Below are 17,923 nucleotides of genomic sequence, written 5' to 3' on the forward strand. Positions count from 1 at the left end.
GGGGTGGTGCGCAGAGCCTACCCCTGGCCCCCACCTCCAGTCTGCCTGCAGGGTCTCGACACCCAGCTCGGAGGCCCTCCCCAGCTCACGTGCCCTCCGTAGCTCCCTGGTGCCCTACTCCCCTAGGATCTGGCTCCTCAGCTTGGCCTGAGCCCTGTGTGCCCCCTGCCCTGGGCACACCTGCTGCCCTGTCCTCTGCAAGGCAGCCGTCACCCTTCTCGGCCAGCAGCCCGTCTTCCCAGGCTTAGTGCCCGTGACCCTTCAGGGGTCCCAGGGCCCCCAGCTCTGCTCCCTCCAGACTGGGGCCCCTGGCAAACCATGTGTCTTGCCAGTTGGAGGACAGCCATCTCCCTTGGGGTGCAAAAGGCACGTGAGGAGGAGGAAGCAGGATTCCGGGGCTGGGGGAATCTCTGCAGGGGCAGGTGGGGAAACTGAGGCAGGGAGGGGGTGGTGGTCTGGGATTGGGATTCTCCAAGGTAGAGAAACCCAGCTTCTAATACTGGCCCTGCCACTTTCTGGGCTCAACAACGTGGGCTTTTGTGGGCCTCAGTTTCCCAAGCAGCCACATGGAAGTAAATACTGTCACATAGAGCTGGTGGGAGGTCTGTTAGGCCCAGTACAGGCTGGGCTGCGCCAGCCACGCACACACAACCTGGGCTGTGACTACAGAACCCGGCCTGTCCCAAACACCACTCTGGGCTCAAAAGTGCCTTCTGGTGTTGAGGATGTAGAAAGCTGTGATCACGCCCACTGCACTCCAGCCTGTCTCAAAAAAATAAAAAGTGCCCCCCGAGTCCAGCCCGGACTCAGCCCTGCCCCAGCAGCCTGTCCTGATCGGCGGTGGAGCTGGCCAGGAACCCAGGCAAGAGGCTGCCCAGAGGATTCTAACATGGCTCTGGCCATCTGCCATCAACTTGTGATGTCTGCTGAAGGCTGGGCTGGGGATGGCGGTGTTGTGTGTGCTGCAATGCGATTTGGGATTCTGGAGCAGGCTGGTCAGGGTGGGCCAGGGTCTGCGGTGTGGAGAGCGGACGCTGATCAGATGCACTTCCCTGGCCAGTTCCCAAGCCCTGTGCCACAGACTTCCAGGATCCTGTTAGAGGTGGGGGCTGGGAGGTGACCAGTGCCCCAGGGGAGTGCAGGATCTGCCTCGCACCTCTGCCTACTGCAGTGAGGACATTTGGGGAGGCTCATCCTGGGCACTGAAGCACACTGAGCAGCATCCCTGGCCTCCATCCACTCCATGCCAGGAGCAGCCCCAAGGTGGGACCACCACGAATGCGCCCAGGCATGGCCAAGCGCTGCCCCCACGAGAGCCTGGGCCCAGGCCAGCAGCTGTGTCCACCCTTGTACCCTCCCTCCTGTCGTCTGGGAAATGGACTGTCACCCCCGCCGTGGGAGGCAAGGCAGAGGGGTGGGGGGCAAAGACAGACCCGGGCACTAACACAGCTCCCAAGGGACCACCGGGCCCCAGTTGGGTGCCGTGTTGTTTCCCAGGCTCTTCCCTTGTGACAAATGCGCTGTGTCACAAATGCCGGCAGCAACTAGGGCAGCGGGTGTGAGGCATCGGGGACGTTACACTCTCTGCATTTCTGCAAACCTAAGATTATTCTAAAATAAAACGTTTATTAAAAAAACATGCAATCTTGCCAATAGGCCAATTCCATGAGAATAAAAGATTTTTTTTCCCACCTACAAAAGTCTTTTTAGAGAAACAAACGGAACTATTTCCAGATGAGGCGGGGTGTCTGGGAGGGGCCGTGGGTGGTCTGGGGCTGGTGACTGGTGAGGTTGGGTGGCCCTCTGGGGGTCCGGGAGGCACTTTCCGTTTTGCTTCTGTTGGAGATGTTCCCGTCAGATGCTGAAGAACAAGCCTGCCGGCTGGGCCACTCCAACCTGGGCTGTGGCACCCGTGTGGCCCTCGGCCCTCCTGGCCTGAGAAAGGGGAGTGAGAAGGAGCCACTGTCTTGATATGGGCAAAACTCGGGGTCACTGGTCTCATGCTCCAAGGCCCCGTGAGCAGGCCAGATGTGGGGATCCCTGGGGGAAGCCCCTCACCCTTCTCCAACCCCCAGGCTTCAGGGAGCCCCTGTCCTCCAGGCCCTGTGCTCGGAGGTGGGGGGAGGACGGCTCAGTGACTTTTGGTTCCCATGACCTTGACAGAGACAGGGACCTCGACGCATCCTCCATACCCGCTGCGGGGAAATGGACCCCACCAGCCAGCACGGGGTGAGTTGGGGGCCAGTCCCTGCAGAGTGTGGGTGTCCAAAGAGGATCTCTTCTGCAGTGGCGGATCGGGCGCCAGCAGGGTCCCGGCCTCAGTGCCGCCTGTGCGGGCGAGGGTGGCCTGTGGGCAGGGCTGGAGCTGCCCCACAGCCGCGGGCTCTGCCTCACGCCCAGTGGGTGCCCCGTGATGTGGCAGGGCTGGCCTTGAGTTTCCTGCTTCTCACAAGCCTGGCACCACCAAGCCCAGGCCCCTCTGGCCCATCTCCACAACACCCTGTGTGGCCGCCGCTTGGGGCAGGCCCTGTGGGCCCCACACCCAGCCTGGCTGAGGGGCGGCGGAGAGTGTCCGCCTGGACGGTGAGGTCAGCTGGCGGCTGCTGGCCACCCTCGTGCTCGGAAGATGCCCCTAGCGCCCCCTCTGTTGCATCGGGACCCTAGGCCAGCCTGTCCCAGCGTCTCCTCAGCTCACCATGGCAGGCTCAATGGTGACCCCCCTTTTATATAGGGGGAAACTGAGGCCTGGCGAGAGAAAGATGCGGCCTGAGGTGGGACGTGAACCCGCGGCCCTGCAGCCCAGACAGCGGCCCCGGAGTGACCACCAGCTTCACCGAAGCCCCTTTACTGCGCCCCCGAGGACACCTGCCTGCCGTTCCCCGGGGCCGTCACCGCCGGTAGCGGTAGCGCTTGAAGTGAAACCACAGCTGGAAGATGCCGTTGGCAAACTGGCAGCGGAAGCCGTGGCGGTGCGAGTATTCCCACTCGCGGTTGACGATCTTGAAAGCGATGTCCTCGTAGGGCGGCCCCGCGTGGAAGCGCAGGATGGCGAAATCCTTGTTGTCGGCGCAGGCCTCCAGGAAGTACTCGGGCGTGGAGCGCTTGTCGATGAGGTCGGGGTAGAAGATGTTGAACTTGTATCCCTGCACGATCTTGGGCGGTGGGTTGTCAAAGTCGTAGTGCGTCTGGTTGTACTTGTTCCACTCGAAGCCCGTGTGCACGCGGTTGAAGAAGCGCGGCTTGCGTGGCCGGTACTTGTCGGCCCACAGGTAGGCCTTGCCGGTGAGCGGCATCTCCACGCTGAACTGCGCCTCGTCCTGGCCCATGCCCTCCTTGGCCCGCCGGAAGAAGATGTCCTCGGCGCTCTCGCTGGCGTCTCCTGCGGGCGGGACGGCGTTCACCCGGGCCTCGGCCTCCCCCTGGGTCCTGGCCTCCCTCCTAGCCTCTCTGGCAGGGGCGGCCGCTGGTGCCTCCCGCAAAAGGGAAACAGGCTGGGGCGAGCTAAGGCACATGGGGAGGGGACAGGGCCTGGGCGACCCTGAGACCCACACCATCCGCCCCGAGCCCCAGACCTTGGTCTTCATATCTATCGTCCTCCTGGGTGGGGACCAAGCGCAGCGCGCTTCCCCGCCGAGCGGCAGGAGAACCTGGTGGTTAGGGCCTGGCTGCGGGATCCAGCCCCACGCATGACCCCCGAGGGGGTCCTGGCCCAGGGGTTTTCTGAAGCCGGTATTTTCTCCTCTTAGGACGGAGGCTGCCCAGGGAGTGCTCGGACAGCGGCCGGTAAAAGCTTCCACCACCTGTGGCCCCAAGGCCAGTGGGCCAGCAAGCCCAGGATGAATGAAGGAACGCCCCAGTGCGCGTGCAGGTGACGGAACGGACGCTCAGAGACCCGGGGGAGAAGAAGCATGCAGCTCCCCACTGACGCCAGCGACTTCGGCCGGGAAATGAGGCTGGAGAAGCCCCGCCCCCAGCTCGCCCCACTGGCCCCGCCCCCTGCCCTCCAGCCCCGCCCTTACCCGTGACCTGGAGCTGCTGGCGCGAGAGCTGCAGGCGCTGCAGGTCCTCATCCGGTTCCAGCACATGCGCGTCCAGTGGCAGCTCGTGCGCCGTGAGCAGCCGTGGGCTGTACCTGCCGGCGTCGTAGTCGTCCAGGCTCTGCTGGATCAGGTCCTCCTCCATGAGCACCGCCTCGCCCTCGCCCTCGCCGTCACCGTCCCCGTCGCCCTCTGTCGGGGTCGCGCCGTCCACCTCGGCCTCCGCGGGGCCGCCCTCCGAGGAGGGCCCGGGCGGGGTGGGCGCCGCGTCCTCAGGCTCCAGGCTGGGAGGAGAGAGCGTTGGAGGCGCGGAGGCTGCCCACGGCCCCTCCATCCTGCTCCGCGTCTGCATCGGCGTCCCCAGGGTGCCGGCCGGGCCTACCTGCGGCTGGGGGACTGGGGCTCCTGCTTGAGGATGGGGAACAGCGGCTCGCTCTCCACGCCCTGCTCCTGCTTCAGTTTGTACAGCTTCTGCCGCAGCACGTCCTGGTGGCGCTCACGCAGCCTGGGACGTAGGGCCGGGGTCACCCACATGGAGGCGAAGGGGCTCCGCACCCCACCCCCACCGAGATTCTCACGCCCCTTATTGCTGCAAGGACCCTGAGAAGGTGGCGAGCAGCCACGGCTCTGGCTGGGACCTTTGCCCAGCCTTGGTCAGTTCAGGGTCAAGGCTTATGGGAGAGAGGACGAGAGGACCCAGGTACCCTGGTGAACCATCCCGTGGCAGGGAGAGGTGGGTCTCTGTCTCACGTTGGAGTTTCAGTGTCTTGTGGCTGGGGCTGGCCGGGAGAAGGGGCCCAGCAGGACACCAGCCAACAAGCATGATAAATTTAGAGACATTTACAAATTAGCAGAGGAGACATGTATTTACACAGCGGTGCCAAAAACACTCCAGGAATCTGTACACAGCCAGAGGCCGGGAGGCAGCAGCGCTGGGAGGGCGCGGGCCTGGGCGGAAGGCAGCGGGGACAGGCAGGCCGCCTGGGGGCTTCCTGTGATGCCATGGCTGCTGGAGCGCGCCAGGTACTCGTTAAAGGGCGGAAGCTCCTGGGGAGTCCTGTGAGACCAACAGGGCTGACTCCAGGTGAGGGCACTGGAGCATCCTGGGGCCTTCCCGCTAGGGCACGGGCCTACGCGCCCCCCGGCCCCCCTTCGTCACTCACAGGCCGGCCCCGGCCAGTCGGCACTTTCCTGCCCCCCTCCACCCCACATGGTCCCAGGAGGAGGTGAGACCCACCCCACCCAGGACTCAGGAGGGGGCGAAACCCATCCCACCCGGACGGCACCACCCCTGGTACCCACACCCAGTGCTCACCGGGCCCGCGCCATGTGGGCACGAAGCTGCTGCAGGAGGCTCTCCCAGTAGCCCATGTCCAGGTTGGGGCCACCAGCACGGATTTTGCCCTCGATGCCCTGGAAGATGACCTGCAGCTGGTTGTATGTCTTCCCCTTGAACACCGACTGCACATCAGAGCTGACGGAGGCGTTGACCCCCTCGCGGCGCTCACCTGCAGCGGGGTGGGGGCATGGGGGGGCGGTTCCACATTTCCTACGTGCTCCTCCACCCCATCAGGGCCTCCTCCCCTGCCATGGGGGGGGTCCCCCTCCCCTCCTCTTCCCCCACAGGGGTCCCATCCAGTCCGGTCCCCTCCGCTCACAGGGGTCCTGCCACCTCCCTGGTCTCAGGTTGTCACCACCCTGGCCACAGCGGAGGGGAGGGGGTGGGCGGAGGTTGGGAGCCACATTAAAATGCAGTTGCTGAGGCCTTGCCCTGGAGGCCCAGGCCCCCAGCGTGGGGGAAGCCAGGACTGGCCCTGAGAATGCCCCTCCCCAGGTGAGTCTGATATGTGGGTCTGGGAACCCTAGTTGTGGGCCCGGCCCACCAACCTGGCCCAACTCTGCCCTGGCCTTGGGCAGCCCATGAGGGGGTGGGGGGGTGTGCTCAGTAGCCAGGCTCTCTGGAATTCAGATCTCCTCTGCCAGCCCGGGCTGTGTGACTGTGGGCAAGTGGCCTGCCCTCTCTGGGCCTTAGTTTCCCTCTGTGAAGCCTAGCAAAGAAGGCCACCCTGCTGGCCCCTGGGGAAGTCCTGGGCCCGCCCCAGGACAAACGGCTCCCCACCACCGCCCCCCATCCTACATGGAGTCTGTCTGGCATCTACCACTGTCCCAGGGGCCCGAGGCTCAAGTTCCTCCTGGATAGACGGGGAGGCTGCTGAGGGCGGGAGTGGGGTGCTGGGAGGCCGGAGCCCAGCCTGACTCCGCGTGCTCTGCCCCACACCACGTGGCATCCCGGCGGCCTCAGTGCTGCTCTCGGGCCACTGCCACCCACCCCGCTGGGTCTGGCCTCACCTCACAACCCTGCCCCTTGCTGCCCATGCCCGACCCCTGCCACCTCTGGGCCTTTGCACGCGCTGTGCTTCCTGCCAGCCACCCATCCTTCTCTGTCCCGTTCGCCTCCTGAATTCCTCGCATCCTCCATGCTCAGTGAGAACATCCCTTCCGCCAGGAAGCCCTCCCTGACCATCCAGCGATGGCAGCTTCCCGAGGCGGGCAATGGGGCTGGCTGCTGCTGTTCCGTGTGCCATGCTGGGCCCACAGGGAGCTTGGTGCATAGCTGCTGGTGACACACTGGGCGGGGGTGACCAGCGCAGGCACCCTGCTCAAGACCTGCCTTCTCCAGTTCCCGCCGGTGGACAGAGGGTCAAGAGGCCCACACCCACACCACAGGGGACTGGATAGAGTCTAGACGGACCCGAGTCCCCTCCAGCCAATCACCTGGGACCCTGGAATCGGCACCCAGAGCTGCAGCCCCTTTGCTGGGCGCTAAGTGGCACTGGAATCCGTGGCAGCCCCAGCCAAGCACAGCGCAGCCGTGCCCAGACAGGCAGGGCTGCCATGAACGCTGAAACCCAAGCAGAAGAGCCCAGCTGCGAGGCTCCCAGGAAGCCAGGCCAGGTGCCGCCAGGTCAGCGTCTATAGAAAGCCGGGTCTGGACGTGCTGCTGCATGTCTGGATGCCTCCCGAATGCCCACAAGGGGGCCCGGGGGTTTAGGGGGTCCCAGCAGCTGCTAGAGGCTGGGGGTGCAGGCCAAGGGCCCTGGGGCTGCGTGGGGGAAAGGCCAGTCCCTACACAGGGTGGGAGGCTAATGAAGCTGAGCTGGGATGACACCCGTTTTCTACTGCACAGCCTCCTGTAGGGTTAGAACTTCCTAGAAAAAGCTAGGTGCACCAAAATCTCACAAATCACCACTAAAGAACTTATTCATGTAAACGGCCGGGCACGGTGGCTCACGCCTGTAATCCCAGCACTTTTGGAGGCTGAGGTGGGTGGATCACGAGGTCAGGAGATCAAGACCATCTTGGCCAACATCGTGAAACCCTGTTTCTACTAAAATACAAAAAATTAGCCGGGTGTGGTGGTAGGTGCCTGTAATCCCAGCTACTTGGGAGGCTGAGGCAGGGGAATTGCTTGAACCCAGGAGGCAGAGGTTGCAGTGAGCTGAGATCACACAACTGCACTCCATCCTGGCGAGAGAGCAAGACACCGTCTCAAAAAACAAAAAAACTTATTCATGTAACCAAACACCACCTGTTCCCCAATAACCTACAGAAATAATAAAAAAACTTTAATTTTGTAAAAAATTAAAAAGAAAAAGCATGCAGTCACTCACGCCTTTAATCCTAGCCATTTTGGAGGTGAGGCAGGAGGATTGCTTGAGGCCAGGAGTTCAAGACTAGCCTGGGCAACACAGTGAGACCCCATCTCTACAAAAAATTTTCAAAAGTGGCTGGGCACGGTGGCTCACGTCTGTAATCCCAGCACTTTGGGAGGCTGAGGTGGGAGGATCATGAGGTCAAGAGATTGAGACCATCCTGGCCAACATGGTGAAACCCTGTCTCCTTAAAAATACAAAAATTAGCTGGGCGTGATGGCGCGCGTCTGTAATCCCAGCTACTTGGGCAGCTGAGGCAGGAGAATCGCTTGAATCTGGGAGGCAGAGGTCACAGTGAGCAGAGATCGCACCACTGCACTCCAGCCTGGTGACAGAGTGAGACTCCTTCTCAAAAAATAAATAAAATAAAATAGCTGGGTGTGATGGTGAGCGCCTGTAGTCCCAGCTTCTAGGGAGGCTGAGGCGGGAGGATCACCTGAACCCAGGAAGTCGAGGCTACAGTGAGCCTTGATCGCGCCACTCAACTCTCGCCTGGGCGACAGAGCGAGACCTTGTCTCTGAAAAATGAAAAGTAAAAGGAAAAGCCCAATTAATTTAAGAAGATCCAGGACAGGGGCTCTGTGGGTCTCCAGGGGGACAGCAAAGTCAAGACCCCTCGGTTCCCTACTCCTGGAAACCATGTTGAAAGGAGAATCAGAAACTCCCTCGGAGGACACCAAAGCCACCTGGGGTCCCCAACTGTAACGCGTGAGGGGAAAGGAGGGCTGAGCAGACGTGGTGGAGGCAGAAGGCCATGGAAGGGACGGGAGAGGCCGGGGCCTAGCGCAATGGGGAACGCTGGAAATGCCTCCCAGGCTTACAGGAGAGGGTGGGGCCTAGGGCAACGCTGGAAACGCCTCCCAGGCTTCCTGCAGCCGGTGGGTAGGGTCTGCGGCTTCTGAAGGAAAATGTACTGCACCCAGAAGTCTTTGCCCAGCCCCGCTGCCACCAGCAGGAGCACACCAAGACCCTTAACGGACACACCTCTGATGCTGGAGAACTGCCCTGCCTCTCTGAGGTTACGGGAGAATGTGCCCCACGGAGGAGACCACTGGAGGGACAGGATGGCTGAGTGAACTCCACCTCCGGGGAACACAAAGCTCCACTGAAAAAGAGGAAAGCCACAGGCTCTTTCCTAGGAAGGACCTGCCACAGACCACACTGAGGGCTGCAAATGACACTGACCCAGCCTCCTGGGATCCTTGGCCACCATGATGGCACCCAAGGCCTGAGAGAGAGGGCAGGGGAAGGACCGGGTCTATCGACAGGGATGCGTGGCCCATGAGAGCCAGGCACTGTTACAGCAGCCGCTGGGGCGTGGATTTTGGGGGGGAGGGGGCAGGGCTGCTGTGGTTGGCTTTTAGACCGGAGTGGGGGTCTCATCTAGGGCAGTTCTGCCCCCAGGGGACTCTGGGCGACGTCTGGAGACATCTGCGGTTGTCAGGACTAGGGGTGCTCCTGACCCGGGGTGGGTGGAGGCCAGGGACGTTGCTCAGCACCCAGCAGTGTCCAGGACGGCCCCACCCTAGGGAACGGCCCAGCCCACATGTCCGCAGTGCTCAGGGTAGACGCTTTAGAGCATCCCCGGTGACCATGTGTGTGCAACCACACGGAGGGGAGGGAAACGTGATTTTAAAAGCCCATCAGGTTGGAGGGGCACGAACTGACGCACGGGACAGGGAGCGCCCTGAAGCTGGGCTGCACGGCCTTCAGGCCAGGTGGAGCGAGACCTGCTGTCAAACAGGCAGAGCCACTGTGAGCACTGAAACGCGAGCGGAAAGCCCCGTGGCTCCCATAAGGCCGGCACCGCCGAGTCAGCGTTAACGGGACGCTGGGTCTGGACGCTGCTGGCCCTGCACCCCAGACAGAGGCCCGCCCCCCTCATCCCTCCCAGGGCCTACTGCCCGCTGCTGCCCCCTGGTGGCTCGGCCCAGAAGGGGAGGCCCCAGTTGGGGAAACCGAGGCCTGCAGAGAGCACCAGGCCCCACGGCAAGTCTGAGGCTTCTGGGTGAACACTGTAGCCCCCGCAGCTTCCCTGGAGCCCAGGCCCATGCCCACCGTTACCTGGCCCCTTGCCCGAGGCCTCCAGCTTGCGGAGCTTGGAGATCTCGTCCTCGGTGATGGTGGTCATGTCCCGCCAGAAGTCGGCGTTCTTGCCCTGCTCCAGCTCCATGTAGACCTGGGGGCAGGGGGCAGGGGTCAGGGCATGGGCGTGGCTGGGGTGGGGGTGACGGTGCAGGTCAGCGGAGCATCAGGTGGGGCTGGGTACCTGGATATCCTCCAGCAGGTCCTCCATGTCGGCCACGGTGAGGCCGTTGAGGAACGTGTAGGGCTCATGCATCTCCACGGCCAGGTCGTCATCCTCGGCGCTGATGTACTTGGCCAGCAGGTCGATGGGCTTGGCCCGCCCGTCCCGGATGCGGATCTTGGAACTGTGGGGAGCAGGGAAGGTGGCATCAGAGCCTGGGCTGTACCCTCCATGCTAAAGACCCTGCCCTTGGGGTGACCACACCGGTGGGAGCCGAGGAGGGGCCTGACCCGTTGGGGGTGGTCAGGGAAGGCTTCCTGGAGGAGGAGGAGGAGGCATAAGGTAGAGTGAGCCGGGTCAGCCAAAGGGCGCAGGCCAGCAGTGCAGACAAAGTGCACGCAGCGTGGACCTGGAGGTGGGCCAGGTGGGAGGGGCTTCCTGGAGGGCCTCTGGGATGTGCCCAGGATGGCGGCTTCTATGTGGGCTGTGATGGGGAAGAGTGGAGGAGCTGAAGCAGAGGCAGGCTGGGGGGCCAGAGTAGTCACTGCCTTGCAACCACCTCCTCCCCCAGGCAGACCACTCGGGGCAGAGAGCCAGGGTTCTGTTCTGGGCCTGCAGGGGGGTACGCGTTGCAGGCGGGCCCTGGTCCAACCCAAGGGAACCCGTCACCAGGGAGGCCCGAGCTGGGAGGAGCCTGATGTCACCCGCCACAGGGCCCAAGGCAAGCAGGGACACCCCAGAGCCTCAGCTTGTCTGTAAACCAGGCGGATGGGGGTGCCACCCTCCTGGGTGGAGTGTGGGAGGGACAACTGCAGTCGGTGCAGGACTGGCGTCCAGCATGCGTGGGGTGCCGTTCACCTGGGCCCGTCTCCTCTGCGCCCTGCCCAGCGGGGGAGCACAGGAGACAGGAGCCTTGCCGCCCGGGAAGGGGTCAGGAATGGAAGGTCCCCGGAAGTGCCATGTGGGACCCTGAAGGGTGGGAGAGCAGTGGCTTCCAGAGTGACAGCCAGTGCCCGGCCCTGGCTCCAAGTCTGGGTCGGGGGGAGGGGAGGCCCCGGCGCACCGCAGCTTGGCCTGCTGGAGATGGAAGTTGTCCTCCTGCTCCTCCCATGTCTTGAAGTGCTCTGCCTCTTTCTCGCGCTGCAACATCTCCAGCTCCTGCTCGCGCATGGCCTTCTCCCGCTCCCGCTCCAGCCGCAGCTGCTTTACCTGCAGGCACAGGAGGCTGAGGGCAGCGGGGGCCGTGCGGTCCGCGGGGCTGCGGGGGGAGGGGCTGTGATGATGGGGGCCCAGCCTTCACCCAGCTGCCCTGGGCACAGGGATTGGTCCGGAGATGCCTGGGCTGGCGGACAGACCTTGGGAAGGGAGAGGGCCCTCCTGCCCGAGACTCAGCAGCTCGGATCAGCTGGGGTCCTCTCGGCCACCCTGAAGGGAGCATGTGGGAGTGAAGGCCCGAGGCCAGCAGAGCCGAGAGGTGGAGGGAAACAGTTTCCTGGGGCCATGGTCTGAGCCCCTGGATCCAGCCTTACCTGAAGCCAGCCCCCGGGACTTCCCACTTAAGCCCCTCAAGTCCTGCCAGAGGGGGCAGGCCTCCAGGCCCTGGAAAGGGAGGGCCCTGCTCAGTGGGCTGGCAGGGTGCCTACCTTCTGCAGCTCCAGCCGGTTGTCCTCCTGGATCCTCTTGTTCCGCTCCTTCAGCTCCTTCTCCTCCAGGTGGCTGATCCCCTTCTTCTCCAGGGCCTGGAAGCACCAAGCACACCTGCCCTGAGCACAGACCCGCCCCCTCGCCCCCCTCCTCAGCTCCTTCGTCCAAGAGATTGACCAGGGCCCTTGTTTTGCAGAGAGAGGTGACCCGCCAACACTGCACGTCTTCCACCCCCTCCTTATCACTCCTGAAACCCAGTGGATCCAATTCAGTGCAGACATGGCGCCCCCACTGGGAGTGAGATGTATGCAAAGGGTAAGAAGGGGCCACCCCAACTCTCAACAGGAGGGCCTCACTCGGGGCCACCCTAACTCCCAACAGGAGGGCCTCGCTCGGGGCCACCCCAGCCCCCAACAGAAGAGCCTTGCTCGGGGCCTGCTGACTCGCTTTACCCGGGAGTCTGAGTGCTTCGGACGTCAAGGCCACGCCCTCAGCAAGTCAGGGTCCCCCACTGTGCGTGGGACAGGGCAGGAACAGTGAGTGGGGGCAGCAGCAGCTCTGAAAGCAAACCTGTGGGGTCATGGGGCCCCGCCCACACAGCGGGGCACAGGGGTGGCCACTGATGGGCTTGTCCCAGCCTGGAGACCCTCAAAGCTGGCTTCTTCCAGCAGCTGTCTGAGAGCCTGGTGCGCAGCCCCCACTTCCCGACCACCTTCCCCAGGCTCCCGGCGCCCCGTCGCCATGAGGGGGTTCCAGGAACCCCTGCCGCCCAGAAGAACTTGCCTCCAGGGACACAGGCTGCATGGCTGGGGACCACCCCCAGACACCCGGGCCACTCTGTGGTCTATCCAACCCAGCCTGGGGCCGCTTCCACAGGCGTCAATGATGACCACATCTTCCTCCTCCACGGCTGCCCGCCCAGAGCTCACGGTGGTGCCCAGCACACCGCAGGCGCACAGCACATGGTGGCGATGAAGTGCCAGGCAGCAGTGTGTGCCTCAATAAAGAACTCTGGGGGGTCTGGGGAGCAAGGGGCCAGGAAGGGGTCTCTCAAGAGGGGATGTGTCAGTTGAGTCCTGATGGAAGAGAACAGCCGGGGAAGGGGCAGAGCATGTCCAGGCAGGGGCGCGGCAGTGTGAGGGCCCCGAGGCGGAAGGAGCTCGTTGTGTTCTCAGACGACATTGGGCAGAAGCCACCTGGGGACCCCACAGCTCCCAACTGCGCAACCGGTGAGCAGGTGCAGTCGGCCCAGCCCACACGTTGCCTGTTCCACCTCCTCCACAAGTGGACGCTGCTTCAGATGAGCTGTGTCCCCCGCAGGCATATCCCCGTCTGAACCCCTGCAGCTGTAATCATGACCCTATGTGAAATGAGGTCTTGGCCAGGTATGGTGGCTGACACCTGTAATCCCAGCATATAGGGAGGCCAAGGCGGGCAGATCACTTGAGGTCAGGAGTTCGAGACCAGCCTGACCAACACGGTTAAACTCTGTCTCTACTAAAAATACAAAAATTAGCTGAGTGTGGTGGCACCCGCCTGTAATTCCAGCTACTTGGGAGGCTGGGGCAGGGGAATCACTTGAACCCAGGAAGCGGAGGTTGCAGTGAGCTGAGATTGCGCCATTGCATTCTAGTCTGGGCAACAGAGTGAGACTCCATCTCAAAAAAAAAAAAAAAAAAGTGATGAGGCCTTGCAGATGTAGGTAAGATGCGGTCATCCTGGAGGTGGCGGGCCCTCATCCAACGCCTGGTGTCCTCATGGGAAGAGGAACACTGACACACAGACACACGGAGCAGAAGGCCGTATGGAGACAGAGACGGGAAGGCAGCCAGCCACGCAACACAGGAACAGGCCGGGTTCTGCGGCTGCAAGCCAGGGAGGGCCCAGGAATCACCGGCCATGACTGGAGCTGGGAGAGGCAGGAGGGGCCTCCCCTCGGCCCCCAGAGGGAGTGGGGTCCTGCCCACACCTGCCCACGCCTTGATTTTGGACTTCTGGCCTCCAGAACGAAGAGATGATAAGTTCTGTTGTCTTATGCCACCAGTGTGACTGGTGGCTAAATGGCAGGTGCAGAACGAAAGAACCAGCTCAGACGACAGAGCGCCTGGAACTGTGGAACCCTGTCCTGGGTACGTGACGCCAAGAGCTGGCTCTCTAGACAGGTTTCAGGTTGGGCTGGTGTTCGGGGCAAAGAATGGCTGAAGCTTACACCGCAAGAGACACAGTTAATGGCAAGAAAATGACGGTGGGCTGGGCGCAGTGGCTCACGCCTGTAATCCCAGAACTCTGGGAGGCCGAGGTGGGAAAATCACTTGAGCTTAGGAGTTCGAGACCAGCCTGGCCAACATAGTGAGACTCCATCTTTACAAAAAAAACACAAAATTAGCCGGGCATGGTGGTGGTGCCTGTAGTCCCAGCAAGTCAAAAGGCTGAGGTAGGAGGATCGCTTGAGGCCAGGAGGTCAAGGCTGCAGTTAGCCACCATCACGCCACTGCACTCCAGCCCGGGCGACAGAGCGAGACCCTGTGTCAAAAAAGAAAGCTGGCCGGGCGTGGTGGCTCACGCCTGTAATCCCAGCACTTTGGGAGGCCAAGGCGGGTGGATCACAAGGTCAGGAGATGGAGACCATCCTGGCTAACACGGTGAAACCCTGTCTCTACTAAAAATACAAAAAATCAGCCGGGCGTGGTAGCGGGCGCCTGTAGCCCCAGCTACTCAGGAGGCTGAGGCAGGAGAATGGCATGAACCCAGGAGGTGGAGCTTGCAGTGAGCCGAGATCGCGCCACTTCACTCCAGCCTGGGTGACAGAGCGAGACCCTGTGTCAAAAAAGAAAGCTGATGGCGGCAGAAGCTTGCTTATTATGCATGTGTGTGTAAAACCAACTCTTGCACGATCAAGGGCAGGCTGGGAGTGTCTCAAGTGTTGGGGTCTCCAGAAACAGTGGAAATGCTACAAGGACAGAGGCCACCACCCGGCGGGGCCCACCTTATTCCAGATGAAGGTGCCCAGCAGGTTGTTGTCTCCGAAGGGGTTGTCGGTGTTGGTGTAGCCCATGTACTCCTCACCCCAGCCCATCTTCTCCCGCTTCTTGCGCTCCTTGGCCTCCTTCTTGGCCAGCCGCCGTGCGCGCTTCTCCTCGGGCGTCTCGAAGGCCTTCATCAGCTCCTCCTGCTGCTTCCGCTCCTCCCGCAGCCGCAGCCGCTCCTGCAGGCTCTGCTGCTGGCTCAGGGCAGCCGCGGCCGCCCGGGGGCTCTGGGATCGCCCTGGAGACGCGGAGCTGGATGCTGAGGAGCTAGGAGACCACGAGCGTGCGCGCCGTCGCCGGCGAGCCCACTGGCCCCGTGACTGCTCCTCTCCTGAGTCCGAATGAGAGGACCCATCCCTTGAGCGCCACTTGGGCCGCGGGGGGCTCCGGCTTCGCATCCCTGAGCGCTGCCACCGCTCTTCCTCTGAATCTGACCTGCGGAGAGGACCATGGATGCCTGCTCAGTGCCTGCAGCTGTCATCTGCTCCACAGATGCTTACTGGGTGTCCGTGGGGTAGCAGGCACTGTTCTAGGTTCTGGGGACACAGCAGTGACCCAAATACTGATGGCTTCTGCCTTCCTGGGCTCACCCTCTGGTGGGCCCCAACAAGGAAGACATCAACAAATAAACACACCACGCAACACTAGGCAGAGGCAGAGGCAGAAGCCACAAAGAGTAGCGATGCCGAGCACAGGGGCTGGGGCTGCAGGGCCGAGGTCAGAGAGGGGCTCTCTCAGGAGCTGACACTGAGCCAAGGTCTGGAGGGAGTGGGGAGGCAGCGATGGATGGATTCGGAGGGAGAGTGCTCGAGGCAGAGCAAGAGCGAGGGCCTAGAGGCAGGCACTGACCTGCCACATTCTAAGAACAACAAGGAGGCTGTGTGGCTGAGACAGAGTGTGGGGGAGAGGGAGGAGGCGCGGGCAGGGAGGTGGCTGGGGCTGGTGGCGCAGGAATTATAAGGGTATGAACCAGGGGACCCGAACACATTTAGGCTGTCAAGGGAGGGCTTCCTAGATGGAAGTGGTATTTGAACTAGTCCCACAGGATGGACAGGAGTTAACAGAGTAGAGCGCAGGGAATGGAAGATGCACAACCTCAGGGGTGGTTCAGGGGCCTTTAATTTTATTTCTTAGAGACAAGGTCTACTAGACACAGAGTCTGCTAAAGACAAGGTCTATATTTTTATTTATTAGAGACAGAGTCTCCCTCTGTCACACAGGCTAGAGTGCAGTGGCATGATCAGAGCTCACTGCAGCCTTGACCTCCTGGGCTCAAGCCATCCTCTCGCCTCAGCCTCCTGAGTAGCGGGGACTACAGGCACACACCACCACGCCCAGGTAACTCTACATTTTTTTTGTACAGAAGGGTCTTGCTATGTTGCCCAGGCTGGTCTTGAACTCCTGGGCTCAGGCAAGCCTCCTGTCTCAGCCTCCCAAAGTGTTGGGATTACAGATGTGGGCCACTGCGCTCAGTCACGTTTAGGGGTCTTCGTACACAGAGAACTGCCAAATATTTTGTTAAATGCTCTACCCATTAAGCTCATGTCAAAAAAATCTAAACTATGTTGAAACCAATCATTGCAGAGCCCTTAAATATTGGCCACAAGTTCAACTGAATTTTCGTGAACATTAATTCTAATTACATATCTAGAGTGGCAAATTATTGCGAATAATTCCAATACCAGAAAATGGTAGGCGAAAAAACACAAAGATGACATTAACAAGACTTACGGGCAGGCGCGGTGGCTCACGCCTGTAATCCCAGCACTTTGGGAGGCCGAGGCGGGCAGATCACTTGAGGCCAGGAGTTCAAGACCTGCCTGGCCAACATGGAGAAACCCCAGTTCTACGAAAAAATTCAAAAATTAGCTGGGTGTGGCAACAAGCACCTGTAACCCCAGCTACCCGGGAGGCTGACGCTGAAGAATCGCTTGAACCCAGGAGGCAGAGGTAACAGCCGAGATCGTGCCACTGCACCCCAGCCTGGGCGACAGAGCAAGACTCCGTCTCAAAAACAAACAAACAAAAAAACCAACAACAGATGAGTGAACTTGGCCCAGAGCGGGGCAAGACTGGCCTGAGTGTCAGCCACGAAGGGGCTGAGCCAGCACTGGGGCCCCGGTCTGGGAATCAGTCCCTGTCCCCATTTTGGTTTCTCTGTACTGGAGCCGGCTCAAGGCAAATCCGACCAAGTGCCCCATCTCCAGAAGAAAAGGACCACGAGGAAGCTGAGATTCAGGTACCAGGAGTCAGCTGTGAGTCCTGCCAGCTGACACCGAGTCTTTTTCCCTCCCACAGCCCACCTCCATTAGCAAATGTTGTCTCCTCTACTTCCAGAATCCCTCTGAAATCTACGCACTTTGCCCGCTGTGGTTGACTACAGCCTCCCTCCCATCGAGGCTGCCATCATCTACTGTCTGGACAATTGTGCCGTCCTACTCTGATGCCGCTCCTGCCTACCCCGCTCCATCCCTTCTCCACCTCAAAGCCAGAAAGTTTGCAGAGTTAAGTCAGTCCACGTCACTCCCCTACCCAAACTCCTCTCAAGGCTCTCCATTTCCCTCCGACTAATAGCCAAGATCTAATGTGCTGAGCACACAGGGCTCGATATGATCTGATCTGATCTCTCGTTACCTCCCCGCCGCCTCGCTCACCCGGCTCCGGGCTGTCCCTCCAACCGCCCGGTCCCCTGCCTGGAACGCCTCTCGCCTTCCTTCCGCTGCCAGGTTAATTCCAACCGGTGGTCAGTTGTCCCCTTCTCCAGGAAGCCCTCCCCGAGTAAGTCGGGGGTTTCCCGGTTCCCCGGGATCTCCAACCCTCGCTCGGGCGCTCCTGAGGTAGGAGCCGGATCCCCAGCGCTGCTTCCGCAGCGACCCCACCTGCGCTCCCGGCTCCGCCGCCTCCGTCTGCGCCGTCCCTCGTCCTCCCGGCGCCGTCGGTTTCGCCGCCCATGGCTCCTGCTCCGACTTCGGCTCCCGCTCTGACTCCGCTGCCTTCGGCCCCGGCGACCCGCGGACCGCGAGCGCGAGCGTGTGTCCCGACCCATCGGCTGGGCCAGTGGCCGCGGCACCGACACCAATAGCCGAAGCCTGCGCTGGGGGCCTTCCTCGCCCATGGCGCTCTCCAGGCTGCCCCATTTGCGCCTGAGCCGGGAAAGAGCAACCCATCCCGCCGCCCCAGCCCGCAAGGACTCCGACACCCCAGACTCTCCACTGCGTCTGCAAATGTGGACCGCGTGATTGACTCCAGTGGGAT

General features: G+C 61.8%; 1 protein-coding gene across 2 annotated transcripts; it reads right to left on the bottom strand.

The window, feature by feature from the left end:
* Positions 1 to 1,606: 1,606 nt before the first annotated feature.
* On the bottom strand, positions 1,607 to 17,764 carry CACTIN (cactin, spliceosome C complex subunit). 2 transcript variants are annotated; one of them, XM_016937056.4, is made up of 11 exons: positions 17,548 to 17,764; positions 14,629 to 15,103; positions 11,642 to 11,737; positions 11,062 to 11,207; positions 10,020 to 10,182; positions 9,815 to 9,929; positions 5,353 to 5,545; positions 4,420 to 4,542; positions 4,020 to 4,321; positions 2,870 to 3,379; positions 1,607 to 1,935 (listed from the first exon to the last, which is right to left on the bottom strand). In XM_016937056.4, the coding sequence occupies exons 1-10, from the start codon at positions 17,712 to 17,714 to the stop codon at positions 2,889 to 2,891; spliced, it is 2,271 nt and encodes a 756-aa protein (XP_016792545.1). In that variant the 5' UTR covers positions 17,715 to 17,764; the 3' UTR covers positions 1,607 to 1,935; positions 2,870 to 2,888. The 2 variants fall into 2 exon arrangements, with proteins under 2 accessions (XP_016792545.1, XP_063657075.1); XM_063801005.1 differs by lacking the exon at positions 1,607 to 1,935 and adding an exon at positions 16,400 to 16,514 and having other exon boundaries at positions 2,746 to 3,379; positions 17,548 to 17,742.
* Positions 17,765 to 17,923: the final 159 nt, after the last annotated feature.

The sequence above is a fragment of the Pan troglodytes genome, chromosome 20, assembly GCF_028858775.2.
Source record: "Pan troglodytes isolate AG18354 chromosome 20, NHGRI_mPanTro3-v2.0_pri, whole genome shotgun sequence".
NCBI lineage: Eukaryota > Metazoa > Chordata > Mammalia > Primates > Hominidae > Pan > Pan troglodytes.